The following is a 16,091-nucleotide window of genomic DNA, read 5'->3' as shown; positions in this document are numbered from 1 at the left end:
CCTTCGCGTTCTAGGTTCAATATTTGAATAAAATGTTGACGCCATCGGTTTAGCTGATCATTTACGTTTTTCAATAGCTCACCAGAGAGATTCTTGACAGGTAAGGTTCTTTTGACGCTCTCGTCTGTTAGTTTCTTCGTTATATCAAAGAGACTTTTCATATTATTTGATGCCGCTGCATTTTCCGCTTCATTTGCCATTTTGTTAGAGAATTCTTTCTTATTTCTTATCTTACATTACATTTAGTAATAAATATACATATATCGGAAGGAGCATTTTCTTCTTCTGTAGATAATTTGAACTCTTTCCTAAATAAAAAAAATGTTAATGCATACATGGCTTTGGCCATCCATGTTACGTGATGTATAGTCCCAAGAGATCGAAACTTTACGCTGCAGTTCGGCTTTTCTCCTAAATATATTAATGCAAATATATATAAATATAATTAAGTTCCCCATAATCATCTCTTGGGTGGTTATCCTTACGAATCTTATTAAGGAAACTTGTAATTCGTAACACATCATCTGTGTTCAACGATTTTCTTACTCTGTCTTTTTCTAAGCCGTATAATTATCAACTTTTGAAATCGTTGAAATAGTTTAACATTTAGGCTTTCAGACTTGCAAATCTTAGCATGGAGGACACTTTTGAAAATAATTTCGTAAATGTCTGCATGCTAAATATGAAAGATCTCTTTGTAAATATTTTTCAATAATTTAGCAAGTTTCGTTAAAAGGACGAATGTTTACAGCTGTCGTATCAGAAACTAAAGCTTGCACGTGATCCTGTAAACCCCATTCAAAAATTAATTTACAAGTAGCAGATGCACGTGCTCTTCCGGTACCATTTTTCAGTGCAGGTATTTCAAGTAATTGCTCAATGACCTCACATAAGATTATAATAGGTGGACGGTTCACATTTGTTTTCCTTTTAGAGCTGGTAGCAATTTTCCATCCTAATGCACATATCCTAGCTGTATTTAGCTCACAAACTTTGAACTATTTTTAAGTCTTCTACTCTTTGTGATCGTTCATTTATTGGTATTCGTGCCTTTTGCCAAAATATGATAACTTCTTGTATAGTTAATCTAGCACTTTCGCTTAACCATAACCACAAGCATGGTAAAAAAGGGCTTTTAATACTTCCCTATTAGATGGTAATTTACTACTAGTTAACCTACTAGAATGATAACCAACAAGGTATATATTTTTACACAAACTTAAAGAAGACATCTCGGTAACACTTTTTAATGTAATCACTTTGAATTAATCACTACGATAAAATATTATAAAACTCACTCCATATTCCAAGAATAACACAGAAACTCATTTATGTATATAACTATCCAAATGTTGGACTTATTTTGTAGCAAATTTAGTAAACAACATAGGTACAATCATGTGGGCAAACGCATTCATAGAACTGATTTATTCAATCGGGTGATTTCAGCTAATTATATCTTTTATTCAATAACTATTAAAAATACAGAAAAACTTTGTATGAGTGAATTGTTTATTTTTACAGATCTGATCTATAACTTCTATAATAGATCTATAACTTTTAGGAAGATAGTTTCTATGTAAAATTAAATATGTCGGAGATACCATTTACAATTATCCAATGGAACTAAAATTTTACACAGATTATTTTTTAAGTAAAATAAACCGATCTGTGGGGGTGCCGCGGGCAATTTTCCGACTTTTGAAAATTAATGGCACCCTAGTATACATATAACAGTATGAGAACTTGTAAGAGATTTGACTAGTAACTGTTTTATTTTATGTCTGAAAAAGTTTACCTAACTTCCAGGACTCCCAAAAAAAAGTTTATTGCGATAATGCGACAAATTTTGTCGCAGCAGATCGAAAGTTGAAAGGGCTGATGTAGGCATTCCGAGAACATAAGGACCATCTGGCATATTAAGCACAAAGGGGGCACTGACTTTAACTTCATACCAACCAGAGCACCTTATTTTGGAAGATTATGGGCAGCGGTAGTCAAAATCAACAATCAACACCGTGCGCTTTTTACCAGCAAAGAACTGCAAACGGTGCTCATCGCGATAGAAGCCGCGCTCAATTCCAGTCCACTCAGACCATTGAGTCATGACCTAAACGACAAAAAGGCACTAAAATCAGCGCAGCTGGTAATAGAGGGTTCTCTTCACACGTCACTGCAAGAATCTGTGCAAGGCGTCTCCGACAACAAATTGAGAATTTTGAAACGATGGTGTTTGTTATGCGAGCTGAAACGGAGGTTCTGGCTAGCCTGATCAAAAAAATTACATCCTTCCTGTCTCTCATGCCGAAATTTGAACCGACATATTATTTTTTCTCTCACTGTCAATTTTATAATTTACCTCTGTGGAGGGGTTGATGTAATTAAAACAATAAAAGCTTGAAACGCAGCAACGAATCGCGAGATATGAAATTGATAAAATATATAGACCGTGAGTTGATCTAATTTGAGTTCTAATTGAGAGAAATTCTAAATTGTTCCGATAATGTAGTGAAATGTTTGTACTCGTATTTTCGTATTTAGAATATTATCAACGTGACTAAATCGAGCCTAAATAGAAAAGTCGCCAGTTTAGCATGAAATTAGAACAATTTGCACACGCCCGTAGTAACCAATAAAGGGCCCATTAGACAGCAACGATCGTTGTCAACGCGCGCTTGCCATTACACAAACAATTTTTTAAAAATTTTTTAAACACGCCCCAGATAAAACAACAAATATACTAAAAAATTGCTCTCACATGAGAATTTTTTCTCCTACTTATCTCCTACTACTTTGTGAAATGCGAAATTTGTTTGTGTAATAGTAACATTTGAAATTTTAAGAAATGTGTTGACGAAAATCAAAAAATTTTGATATTTCTTCAACCACGCTCGTGTTTTTGCATATACAGTCGGATTTGGTCGGCATGCAAAATTTAATTTATTTTGAGGAGTAGAAGCGTAAACATCGTTTAAATGCACGCATGATTCGTCGTTAGCAAGCGATCCTTTGCAAATATGAATGAATTGTATCTTTTATTTTAAATATTTGTATTTTCTAAATAGGTAAAATTTTTTAATTTCCAAAACATGTTATTAAGAAGATTAAAATATTAATAACCTTGGGCTAAAAAAAAATAACTAAACATTAAGTTACAATGAAAATTTTGTTTTAAATATTAATTGCATTGTGCATTTACGGAAAATTTGTTATTAAAATATACCAAAAAAAAAAAATTAAATTATATAAAATATAATATATATAAAAATAAATATATAAATTGAAATCATAAAAATAAATATAAATATATATATTAAAATTATAAATTAAATATAGAACATCATTTTTCGTAAGGAAATTACACATAGCAGCCGCTGTTGACACTTCAGCGATTGCTTTAATACTGATGAGTAAACAAATTTTGCATTGTTTGCTGGAGGCGTGTTTAAAAAATTGTTGGTAAATTTAATGTGTAATGGCAAGAGAAGACTTCGTGCGTTTGTCAACGCGCGTTGATGTCTAAAGGGCCCATTAGACAGCAACGTTCGTTGTCAACGCGCGCTTGCCATTACACAAACAATTTTTTAAAAATTTTTTAAACACGCCTCAGATAAAACAACAAATATACTAAAAAATCGCTCTCACATGAGAATTTTTTCTCCTACTTTTCTCCTACTTTGTGAAATGCGAAATTTGTTTGTGTAATAGTAACATTTGAAATTTTAAGAAATGTGTTGACGAAAATCAAAAAATTTTGATATTTCTTCAAACATGCTCGTGTTTTTGCATACACAGTCGGATTTGGTCGGCATGCAAAATTTAATTTATTTTGAGAAATGGAAGCGTAAACATCGTTTAAATGCACGCATGATTTGTCGTTAGCATGCGATGCTTTGCAAATATGAATGAATTGTATCTTTTATTTTAAATATTTGTATTTTCTACCTAGGTAAAATTTTTTAATTTCCAAAACATGTTATTAAGAAGAATTAAAATATTAATAACCTTGGGCTAAAAAAAAATAACCAAACATTAAATTACAATGAGAATTTTGTTTTAAATTTAATTGCATTGTGCACCTACGGAAAATTTGTTATTAAAATATACCAAAAAAAAATTAAATTATATAAAATATAATATATATGAAAATAAATATATAAATTGAAATCATAAAAATAAATATATAAATTAAAATTATAAATTAAATGTAGAACATCATTTTTCGTAAGGAAATTACGCATAGCAGCCGCTGTTGACACTTCAGCGATTGCTTTAATACTGATGAGTGAACAAATTTTGCATTGTTTGCTGGAGGCGTGTTTAAAAAATTGTTGGTAAATTTAATGTGTAATGGAGAGAGAAGACTTCGTGTGTTTGTCAACGCGCGTTGATGTCTAAGGGCCACTTAAGGGCCACTTAACAATAACAATAGGCCTTTTCGGTGGCTCGCAAGTACGGCAAAAAATGCATGTTGGCCTATGTTGGCCACGCGAGTCATTGGCATCACTGTTGTAATCTGTCAAATGTTTTGTTTTGACAAACAGCAAATCTTGTATATGTGCATATAAATCAAATATATTTTTATAAAAATATTATAAAATTAAAATGAACACGTAATTAAAAGGAATGGTAAGAATATTGGAAATTTAAAAATAAAACACTAAGATAAGTAAATTTTTTTAGGTACTGTCGATGTAGGGAGAAGAAAGCAACGTTTTGCAGCGGCCGAGGAATGCAAGTTATTTCATGTATTTTTTAAATGTTATAAATGTTCGTGTCAAGTAGCACTCTAGAAAACACTTCGTTTCCTTTGTGGTCCATAGTTTGCGTATATTTCTATAAAAAAATTTTTTAGAAAAACTTCAAAAATTATGTTTGTTTTATTAATTTTACGTATGTAAACTACAAATTAAATGAAATAAAATAAATGTTACTTGGTAATAACTAACATAATAAAAAATTCAATGTGCTTAATACTTACGATTTCTCTATTCTTATTATTTCTTCGTTACTTTTCAAGATTTTTCAAATTTTTGAATTCTGTTTGAATTTTTATTTCCTCAATTTTTGACATTTGATAGCACTATTCGTTGGAATTTTCAATGAAGGTTCACAATAGTTCGCTTATTGCGTTGGTAACATTTTTTTTTTTACTGGCCGATGTGGTTGGCCAGCATAGGTAGAGAAAATAGTGTTGTTGTTTTGCGTACATTGCGGCCAGTATAGGCCTGCATAGGCCAACAACTTGCTGTTTTTTGCCGTACTTGCGAGCCACCGAATACGCCTAATAGACATTTTCCTTGGCTCACAGTGGCTGGGTGAAAACGCTGCATATGTACGCAAAACAACAACACTATTTTCTCTATCTAGGCCAGTAGTTGTATACTGGCCACATACTTCGGCTAGTGAAGAAAAAAGTGTTACCAACGCAATAAGCGAACTATTGTGATCCTTTATTGGAAATTCCAACGAATATTGCAATCATATGTCAAAAATTATATATAAACAAAAATTTGTGTTTTATTTTGAAATTTCCAACATTTTTAGTAATCCTTTTCATTTTGTATTCCTTAATTATTTTCAATTTTTGTTAATTATTTATTATTATAAAAAATGTAATTTGCTTGCATTATGCTATTTTTGCTATTTGTAAAAACATAACAGTTGACAAATTACAACAGTGATGCCAATGTCTCGCGTAGCCAATATAGGTCAACATGCATTTTTTGGAATACTTTCGAATACATGAGAATATTTATTCGTTCATAAGCATTCGCTTTGGTGTTGATGCACCTTTATATAATTTAACTCTAATATAGCAATCAAATAAATGAATGTAATGAATGTCATTCATGTTTGCGTAAAATCACGATGGATGCAAGTATTTATTTATATAAATGTTACCCTGTGCCAATTTCGTTATCAACATTTTTTTGTGTTAATCTAGTTACGCGTGTGATAGTTTTCATTTATTTTTTGGTTTATATTTACTTTTTCAACGTAAACAGTTTAAAGTGGACAAATAATGGGAGTTCCGGCATTTTTCCGTTGGTTAAGCAGAAAATATCCAAGTGTTATAATTGAATGCACTGAAAATAAGGTAAAATATTTAAAAAATATAAGTAGTGTGGTGTTAAAAATGCAATCTAAATGTGGACGCGTTTTTATAATCTTCATTATCGTAGCATCGTATGGCGCATGTTTATGCATATTTGTTTTTGACAGTTCAGAGTGCTAGCTTGAAAATTCTTGAATACATTTTCACGATGTTTCCAAACGATTTAAAAAAATCAAATGATCAAAAATTAGGTGTAAATTTCTGCATTACATCCGCATGATTAATTAGTGAGCTCTTTACATAAATTCAACCTTATAAATCATGATAGTAGAGTGATTTTCAAAATTAATTGCAGAACATAACTAAACATTGAATAAATTTATAGTAAAGTAATGTTATTTCTTTATTTATTATTTAAGAATAAAAGAATATAACATAAAAACACAGAAATATTTATATAAAATTTTGTGTATTTCGTATTTTATTTAATCATATAAAATATATTCTCTAGAACAAAAATAAAATAGCCGCCAGTGGAAAAACAGTGTAATTTCCAAAAGTTGTAGTATGACTCGTGCAATCCCAATGTCTTAGTAATCCGAATTGAACACAATTTTAAATGATTTAGATTAATGGTATTTTACTGTTTTCCCAAACCATGTCTTTACTACATTTAAACCAATATTTTGCTAGAATTTATTTTATTTGGTAACATATTTCGAATGATTTGAACAACTTGTGGAGTAAACGTTTTCCTTTCAGGTTATTTAACAAGTCAACGAAAATGTTTTCCGGTATTAGAAGAAGTATATATACACTTATATATAAAATATGAGATTACAGATGCATCGACTTGTTTTCTTTGATTTTTAATAGATGTATTATAATAATAATAAAGTTGTGTGATAATATTTATAATTATCCCTCGCAACTTTCTATGTAGATATAATTGAATTTGTGTTATCGAGGAATTAAGAGATACTATTTAGAATGATCGCCAATGACTGTTGCTATATTACACATATCTAGGCAAACTTGACATTGCTTCTCTAAATTATAAGTGAAATAAAATTTTTGCCTTACCATATAGCGGATTCGAATTCCGACAAATCTCGTTCATATGCTTTACACTGCTAGTGTCTAGTTTGGGATCCATTAAAATGTATTTCCTAAATAAATTTGTTTATTCTTAATATTTGTACAATATAATTCTTCACACATATCATACAAGAAATAAATGTTTAACTTCTTTTTAATAATTTTATTTTTTGAAGTCTATCGATACAGAAACTGGAAAGAACACTTATGAAGATGCTACATTACCGAATCCAAATGGTGTTGAGTTTGACAACTTATATCTGGATATGAATGGTATAATTCATCCATGCACTCATCCAGAAGATAAACCTCCGCCCAAAAATGAAGATGAAATGATGACAGCAATATTCGATTGCATTGATAGAATTTTTGGTATTGTAAGACCTCGAAAGCTTTTATATATGGCTATTGACGGAGTTGCACCACGTGCAAAAATGAACCAACAAAGATCAAGACGTTTTAGATCGGCAAAGGAAGCTGTTGAAAAACGTGCAGAATTATGTAAACTCCGGAATGAACTGATATCAAAAGGTATACAAGATGATATTTAAACAAAAATATTAATTTGAATTATTTTAATAAATATGTAGGTTATGTCCTCCCACCGGAAAAAGAAAAAGGAGAGCATTTCGATTCTAATTGTATAACACCTGGCACACCATTCATGGATAGATTAAGTCAATGTTTACATTATTATATACATGATCGTATGAATAATAATCCCGCATGGAAAGGGATAAAAGTTATTCTTTCTGATGCTAATGTACCTGGAGAAGGAGAACATAAGATAATGGATTATATCAGAAAGCAGCGAGCTCAACCAGATCATGATCCCAACACTCAACATGTACTTTGTGGTGCTGATGCAGATCTTATAATGCTTGGTCTTGCAACACATGAACCTAATTTTACTATAATTAGGGAAGAGTTTTTGCCAAACAAACCGCGCCCCTGTGATCTTTGTTTGCAATATGGTCATGATATGGACAAATGTGTAGGTTTAAATTCTGCAGATATTTCAAACATCAAAAATTTTCAGCCTGATGTTCCTGTTGGAGCAGAAGTTAAATTTATCTTTGTTCGATTAAGTGTATTACGTGAATATTTAATGAAAACTCTTTTAATGCCTAATCTGCCTTTCAAATATGTATTTGAACGAGCTCTTGATGATTGGGTTTTTATGTGTTTCTTTGTTGGAAACGACTTTTTACCACATTTACCCAGTCTTGAAATTAGGGAGGGAGCGGTTGATCGCTTAGTTGAACTTTATAAAAAATGCGTTTATAAGACTGGAGGTTACATAACTAATGCAGGTCAAGTAGATTTATCAAGAGTACAATTAATTTTAACTGATCTAGGAAACTTGGAAGATCAAATATTTAAGGATAGGCAACGGAGAGAACAACAATTTAAAGCTAGAGAGAAGATGAAATCTAGGCGTGAAGACGAATTTCAAAATAGGAATTTTGAAAAATCTGTCTTTGGTCCTTCTCCAGTGGGTCCAGGAAGTTCAAAGCCACAGCTTATAACAAACTATAAAAGCGAAGCTGCTTCTTTAAGAAATAGTGAAACACAAGGACAAATTCGAAAACGGTCTGCTGTAGATGCTCAGCTTGATGATGATGAAGATGATGTCAATGATGAAGTTCGATTATGGGAATTTGGTTTTAAGGATAGATATTACGAATCAAAATTTGACGTTGCACCTGAAAATCATAGTTTTAGGTATTCGGTTGCTTTGCAATATGTTCGTGGTTTGTGTTGGGTACTTAAATATTATTATCAGGGGTGTGCATCCTGGAAATGGTATTTTCCTTATCACTATGCACCATTTGCATCGGACTTTGTAAATATTGTTGGACTATCGACTAATTTCGAAAGAGGTACCAAGCCTGTAAGTAATAATTTCAATAAAAAATATTTATATTTACATATATTTATATATATATATATATATTTATATATATATATATATATTTATATATATATATATATATATATTTATATTTATATATATTTACATTTGCATTTATATACATTTATATATATATATAAGTTTAAATGCTTATATACAATTTTGTATTTATTATATTCTGTCTGCATCCTGTGAAAGTTATTATTATTGTTATTAGGTCAAAGATTGAACACAACAGTTCAATATATGATATATTATTCCAGAAACTCTTTGATGTAAATGATACGTTGGATATAGGCTTGCATTGAAATTTTCTTTAAAATTTTTACGTTTTATTCAGAACAATTTACGATAAACTATTTTTCAAGTTATGACTTAGTTCTTGATATGAAAATAAAACGCTTCTTGGATCTTATCTTTCAAAAGCAGCTTTAGTATGTGACCAAACTCTTAAAGATTCAACAAGTTTTCAAAACATCTAAAAATACCAACAAAAAAAAATTTAATAGAATTAAATTCCATTCTTCATTCCATTTATTCTAAGGTGATTGGTATTTGGAGAGATACATTTTATACAAAAAGTGTGATGTAATTTATATACACGTACTTATTATATAAAAAGCATGTTGTCCTTATTAACTAAAGGCTTTTGTTCATGTATAGAACATGAATCCATTCAATAAACTTATTGATTTTTAGATGTTTTAAAATTTATTATTTAATAAGCCTATTTGTATTAAGCAATTGAATTTAAGGTAGATTCAATTGTAGCTGTTTATGCTAGACTCCCGCAATTAACGTTATCTTCCTTAAAATTTTTTTTAGATTGTAATCTTTAAATTTGAATGACATTGTTTTGATTTATGAATTAACTTAAAAATTCAAATTAAAATTTCCTTAGATATGAGTATTATTATAAAAGTATCATAAATAAAATATAACATATACAATTAACATTTAATATTAAATTTTAGTTTAATCCTTTGGAGCAGTTAATGGGAGTATTTCCAGCCGCAAGTAGTTCTCATGTTCCAAAACCATGGGCAGATCTTATGTCAAATCCAGTAAGTACTATAAAGTAAATCATTGATGATTTTCTTAATATATATATATTTTCTTTTACTAGTTGTACAATTTTAATTTTTTTTAAATAATATAAACATAATTTTATTTTTGATCTTACAAAATGTAATATAAAATATTCGTACGTATACATAATATACAAGTTGAAAAATATCCTTTCTTTATAAGGGTGTAATAAATTGAGTAGAAAATGCTTTTATAACTATAACTTTAAACACTTTTTAAGTTTCTTAAAATAATCGACATCAAAACTTATTTTGTTGTTTTTTTAGGAGTCACCAATAATCGACTTTTATCCCGAGGACTTCAAAATAGATCTTAATGGAAAGAAATTTGCTTGGCAAGGTGTTGCTTTATTACCATTCGTCGATGAACGTCGATTGTTTAAAGCATTAACACCATTTTACGATAAACTAACAAAAGAAGAAAGTAAGTATAAGTAATTAAAACAATAATAATATTCTCAACACTTAAATTATAAGATAAGTTAAACGTTAACATAAGTTAACATATAGTTTATTTTACTTGTATATCTTTAAATAAAATATTTGTTAATTTTTTCGAATTACATTGAATGGTATCAATATGGCGGTTATGATGTGATATGAAATGTACAATTCTAATTAATTTTTCATTTTATATATAAAATCATAGTATGTCTATCTATTCATTGTTCCTGGACTATTTTTTTAGAAGACAGTTTGTTTGGTAAAGTGAGTGCGGGTGCTATTATGTAAGACACATAGCACTGTATTTTAAATTTTTATTTGTAGTTATCCGAAACAGGATTTCATTTTTTTTACTACAGAGCAGTAATTGTAACGAAAACAATGATATGGTTCTGTTCTACTCTAAATTTGAAACGAGGAAATAAAGATCAGACGCACAAAGCTTAATCTACGAAATAGACTGGTGCCGAAACTGAACAAAGCAAATTAGCTATAATGTTTAATTTGTAGAAAGTGCTATACCACATTTTTTAAAAAATGTATTACTAAGTAATTTAAAACCTTTGTAGTTATTATTTTTCTGCTGAATATTCTACCTGATTCTTGAGTACATTAAACCAAGAGTATAAACGAAAGTTTTTGTTGGGAGTCTTTTATTAGAGAGGATAATATATATTTAGTTGACTCTGACAGTGATTCATTACCGGTATTTGTCCCAAATACGATGGTCTTTCACAACTTGTGATATAATGTTTTAGAGCCAGATTTACAAACCATATTTACCTGTTACGATAGTTGGCGATCTAATGATGTATTTATATTCTCTACCATTTGATTAGTTCTAATAATTATATTTATTTTTTCCGCGAATTGCAACTAATTCTATTCAATTCATAAGGTCTAGAGTTCATCTTCATTTTGTATGCGAAGTTATACCATAGAGTTGCATAATCCATAATTAAATGGTCAGTTGCAGTCATTCAAATACAAGCTTAAATTTTATTTAATAAAAATCCATAATTAAAATATAATTCATAATTAACTATGGTTGCTAAAATTGGCTCTATGTGTCTCATTGGGTCTAAACGTGGAATTACAAGTGGATATATTTTCGATATATTTTCGATAACAAAAATATAAATATATTGCTACATTTTTTTTCATATATTTAGTTGATTTATTAGTTTTTGTTAATAAATAAGTATTTTTTAAGGTCTTCTTAGTTTTGTAGTTTAATGTCCAAATAATACATAAAACTAATGTATTATAAAATTCACTTTATTTTGTATAATATGTAATTAGAATACATAATAAATTTTAATTTCTTTTTTTTAGTTCACCGTAATACGCAAGGTGAATGTCGTTTGTACATCGGAAGATTACAGAAACAGTTTGAAGTATTTAGACAACTATCTAAGATGAAAACAACAAATGCAAAAAAAGATAGTAAATCAATAGTAATAGATGGAGTACGTGGATTAGTTTTTCCAGCAACAGAAAATATTGATTTACAAGGGTATGTACTGACAAAAAATAAAGTGTTTTTTTGAGTGATAATGAGAATCATTTATTATATTATTCTTGTAAACATTAATTGAATATTAAATTTAATAGTGGTGTTTCTATGCCTCAAATAATTTAAGCAAAAGAAATTCAGCTTTTTTTAGAACATATCACATAAACTTAATTAAAAATATAATTAAAAAGGCATATTCTAAGCAAAAATAAAAATTTTTTATTGGTTGACTGTTATGTGTTATATGTTTCCGTATTTTAATTAAGCAGTAAAAATTAGCTCCAAATTTTATACTAGAGATAAATATTTAACTTTAACACGATACTCAAATAATTAGTAAACTATAGAGAGAAAACTTCTATACTTTGCTAATGTTTGATATTTGACCTGCTTTTTGATTGATTAATGCTTCCAAAAATTTTCTATCTATTATGAAGCGGTGGTATTTTTAATTAAAGCTAATAGAAAGCACAATACAATAGATTGTGGCGACCCAGTAGGCTATGCTTTTATTGAATTTAAAAAGGAAAATTCAATTTTAAATATTTTGAAGTTTCGGTTTGAGATTGTGGAAAACGTTTCCATTTTTTCTCTCGTGTAAAAAGTTTGATTAAAAGATTATTTACATCATAAATTTTGAGAGTTTTATTTATTAGCAAGGTTAATAGACCCTAGCTAAAAGATATTAAAAAAATTGATATAACGCTGTAGTGGATCTCTTCCATTTATGTTAACCATTTTATGTTGTTGTAACCCGCGGGGGCCTGTAAGCCAATAACATGAAAGGATATACAAGACGAATATATGGATGGGAAAGTGGGTGGGTAATAGTTGCAGGTGATGGTAGCGGAAAGAGGATAGGATGGATTGAGTGGGTGCGATTTAATTGAACATTAATCCGGGTCGAGACAGTGATATCTGGCAACTTCATTGGGGTGGGTCCAAAGGTCAATTAAACGGAGTTTTATGTGAGTTGTAGGACAGCAGAACAGATGGACGACGTCATGGGGAGTAGAGCTGTAGTTTGGGTACACATTAGGAATAGTCGTGCTTATGCATGACATGTAACTGTTTAGCACTCGGTTATATCCTGGTCTCAATTAAGCTAGGTAATTTCTTGCTGCACGGGGGAGACATCGTTCTTCCAGGGAGATGTTAGGCGAGGCCTGTTGAGAACCTTGTTGTCTGACAACTTTGGTCTCGAAAAGGATACTGCATCTGTGTAGAGGGCTATAAGTCCACGTTTATATTTGACCTTTGATTGGTGGTGATGAGGATTCTGAATTCACCGATATTTATGGGCAACGTCATAGATACCTTTTAGTCCAGGAAGTAAAGAGGGTGGCTCAGGATTTTTGTGATAGGTGAAGATATTATTATTATGCAAAAACGATAGAGGTGTCCTAACCTGTAGTTAAAATTGTGCAATCATCTGCATACGTTATGACTTTGACTCCTTCTGGGGAGTCCGCAAGAACGGACGGGTAATTCAGTAGTCCATTATTTCCATTTAACATAATTTAATATTTCATTCTTGCTAAACCGTAATCTTATCAGCTTGTATAATGGTTACACTTCTATAAGTTCAGCAAAGATTTTGTTGTTATGCCCTGAACTCGTTAATAATCTGGGTTTTACCTTGACTAATGCTGTTAGAAATAATTTTACAGATTTAAATTCTCAAGAGGTTGAGAACCTGTAAAACTGTAAAAATACTTTGATATAGTAGATATAAATTTTTTCTAAATTTTTTTTCAATATTAATGAAAAGAGAATCACTTCTTAAATGAAGTTCATTTTCTTCATGGACTCGATGTTATTAACTGAATCTACATATTAATTATTATTTCAATTTAAAAACGTTACATCAGTTATAGCAAAACATATAATTTAATTTTAATTTTTTTTATTTATTTCTGTTTTTATAGATGTTTAAGATCCCCAATTATTGGTCTTCACGATATAAGTGAAAACCAAGTTATTACTGTTTGTTTTAAAGATCCAGAATATGAAGAAGGATTCATTTTTTCAGCCGATCGTCTTCCAAATGCAATTGAACCTCCTACAGTTCTGGCTCCTGAATCAAGACCACACAACTACAATCCAGTAATTGGTAAGGCTTTATGTATAGTAAAATTAATACATTTCTTAAATCGATACAATAACTTCTTTTTTGTAATAGGATAGTAGGTTGCTTAAAATTGTGATTCCGTACGAATACTAACTAACCTCAAAAAAATTTTTAGTTTTATTTGTTTTTTTTCTTTTAATTTATGCAATTATTGAATTGAAAAATAAAATCATAGTAAAAATTAAATAATTCATTTATATGTGTTATATAATTTGAGATATAAAAATCTCACTATTATTTACAAAAGTAATTACTGCTTAGAATTGAAATTGGTACACTGATTTTCCCTATTATAATTTACATAAATTGATATCAATTAAGCAGTAACCTCATTCATTCCACTTCATGCAAGCAGTCAGCACTCAATTTAGCTCAAATATGTACATGAAAAAAGCAAAAGTCAATGCGCCAGCTACTAACAATAAAAACTCAAAAATATACCTATTTTTAATAAATAAAAGCAGGTAATAAAATTTTTAAAATTAATCTAACATACATCAATTAAAATATATTTACATGTACAATTTTCAGAAGATCAAAGTTATTCTTAAACATCAGGTTATCTTCCTTTAAAACTACCTTTCAATTAAAGGTATCAAGTTTTCATTCCGTATATTCAGATGTTTAATTCCGTAGTACGAAAACCAATTCCAAACCATTTATTTATTTGACAATTCCTTCAATACATATGCTATTGTATGGATCATTCGTTCTCTCACTACACGAATGGCATTCTGTTTTATCCGAACATATTGATTTTAGGCTCATCTGAGAATATCACTTTTATGGTATCAGTAACAGCCCAATTTTCAAATTACTCGACCTACTCCAAACGTTTGCGACGAATATTTGTTTTTAAAAGTGTTAATGAAGTTTACATGTCAACGATCAATTTAGTTGACCTGATGCAGGCATAGCCCACTATTTTCGTATTGATTTTGATTGTTCCTTCTTAACGCAATAGCGAATTATCTAGTTTGATTATTATGTTAGCAGAAAATTCTTGCTTCCTATGCAAATTTAGGGTTCTACCATATTTTCTAGGGTATGCGCATGTCTATGTTCCAAGTTCTGTTAAATTTATTGTAGTTATAGTTTCCATCAAGCCAATCTTGCATGTTTAATAGTCACTGTTCCGTTAGTGGCTAATTATTGCTCAGTAACACTTTCTAGAAAGGGTCAGAATAAAATTTTTTAGTTTTCTGGTGGTAAAGTTCCCAGATAGTTTTTGTTACCTTACTTGCGTTAAGCCTTTCCCATCTTTCCTTTGTACTTTTTGTTGCCGAATATACCATATCATTAAAAGTATGTTTCATATACATGTCAAGGTCAACCTGGCTGTTCAGTGTAATTGGATGCCAAGCTTAGAAAGCTAGTCAGCAAGATTTGACTTAATGGCCACTTTACGTTTTAACCCTAATGTTTCTATTACAATATTTGGTGTATCAATTTTTATTTAAAACTTTGTTGTAAATTTATTTAATACTATGTTATATATTTTATTGATTAACACTTATTGTAATTTGAATATAAAACGTATGTTATCGTCTAAATGGAATTATAAATTCCTATTGAATGCAACATATTCTGGAGAAGACATTTGTTCAAAAGACCGAGAGGTTTTTGTTCAGTTAAGGTTTTCGCAATACAAAACATTTTTTAGTGTGAGCACTTTTATCGAAATTGTATTGTATTTCCATTCTATTGCACAACAGTATGTGTGCAATGTTGTGAAATGTCCACGACTTCCTTATTTAGATAATATGTAACTGAAATTGAAGTTAAATATGTAGAATTACATTTCGAACTGCTCTAGTTCTCTAGGTTTTTCAGTATTCAAT

At 29.8% G+C, this 16,091-nt stretch overlaps 1 protein-coding gene across 1 annotated transcript; it reads left to right on the top strand.

Annotated features, from left to right (window-relative positions):
- Positions 1-5,936: 5,936 nt before the first annotated feature.
- Positions 5,937-14,350, top strand: LOC119678401 (5'-3' exoribonuclease 2 homolog). Its single transcript, XM_038090210.1, has 8 exons — positions 5,937-6,100; positions 7,333-7,687; positions 7,747-9,050; positions 10,046-10,135; positions 10,427-10,583; positions 11,939-12,119; positions 14,048-14,232; positions 14,302-14,350. Exons 1-8 carry the CDS (start codon positions 6,026-6,028, stop codon positions 14,304-14,306), a joined length of 2,352 nt encoding a protein of 783 aa, XP_037946138.1. The 5' UTR covers positions 5,937-6,025; the 3' UTR covers positions 14,307-14,350.
- The last annotated feature ends 1,741 nt before the right edge of the window (positions 14,351-16,091 follow it).

This window comes from Teleopsis dalmanni, chromosome 2, assembly GCF_002237135.1.
Source record: "Teleopsis dalmanni isolate 2A chromosome 2, ASM223713v2, whole genome shotgun sequence".
Taxonomy (NCBI): Eukaryota; Metazoa; Arthropoda; class Insecta; order Diptera; family Diopsidae; genus Teleopsis; species Teleopsis dalmanni.
Note: the sequence above shows the minus strand (reverse complement) of the source record. Positions and strands in the feature narration are given on the sequence as shown.

What these genes read in the sequence shown, in the direction of transcription:
- LOC119678401 (XM_038090210.1), top strand. Translation starts at nt 6,026, where the DNA reads ATGGGAGTTCCGGCATTTTTCCGTTGGTTAAGCAGAAAATATCCAAGT. An exon ending in TAAACTAACAAAAGAAGAAA is followed by an intron (nt 10,584 to 11,938) that starts GTAAGTATAAGT and finishes TCTTTTTTTTAG; the next exon opens with TTCACCGTAATACGCAAGGT. An exon ending in GAAAATATTGATTTACAAGG is followed by an intron (nt 12,120 to 14,047) that starts GTATGTACTGAC and finishes CTGTTTTTATAG; the next exon opens with ATGTTTAAGATCCCCAATTA.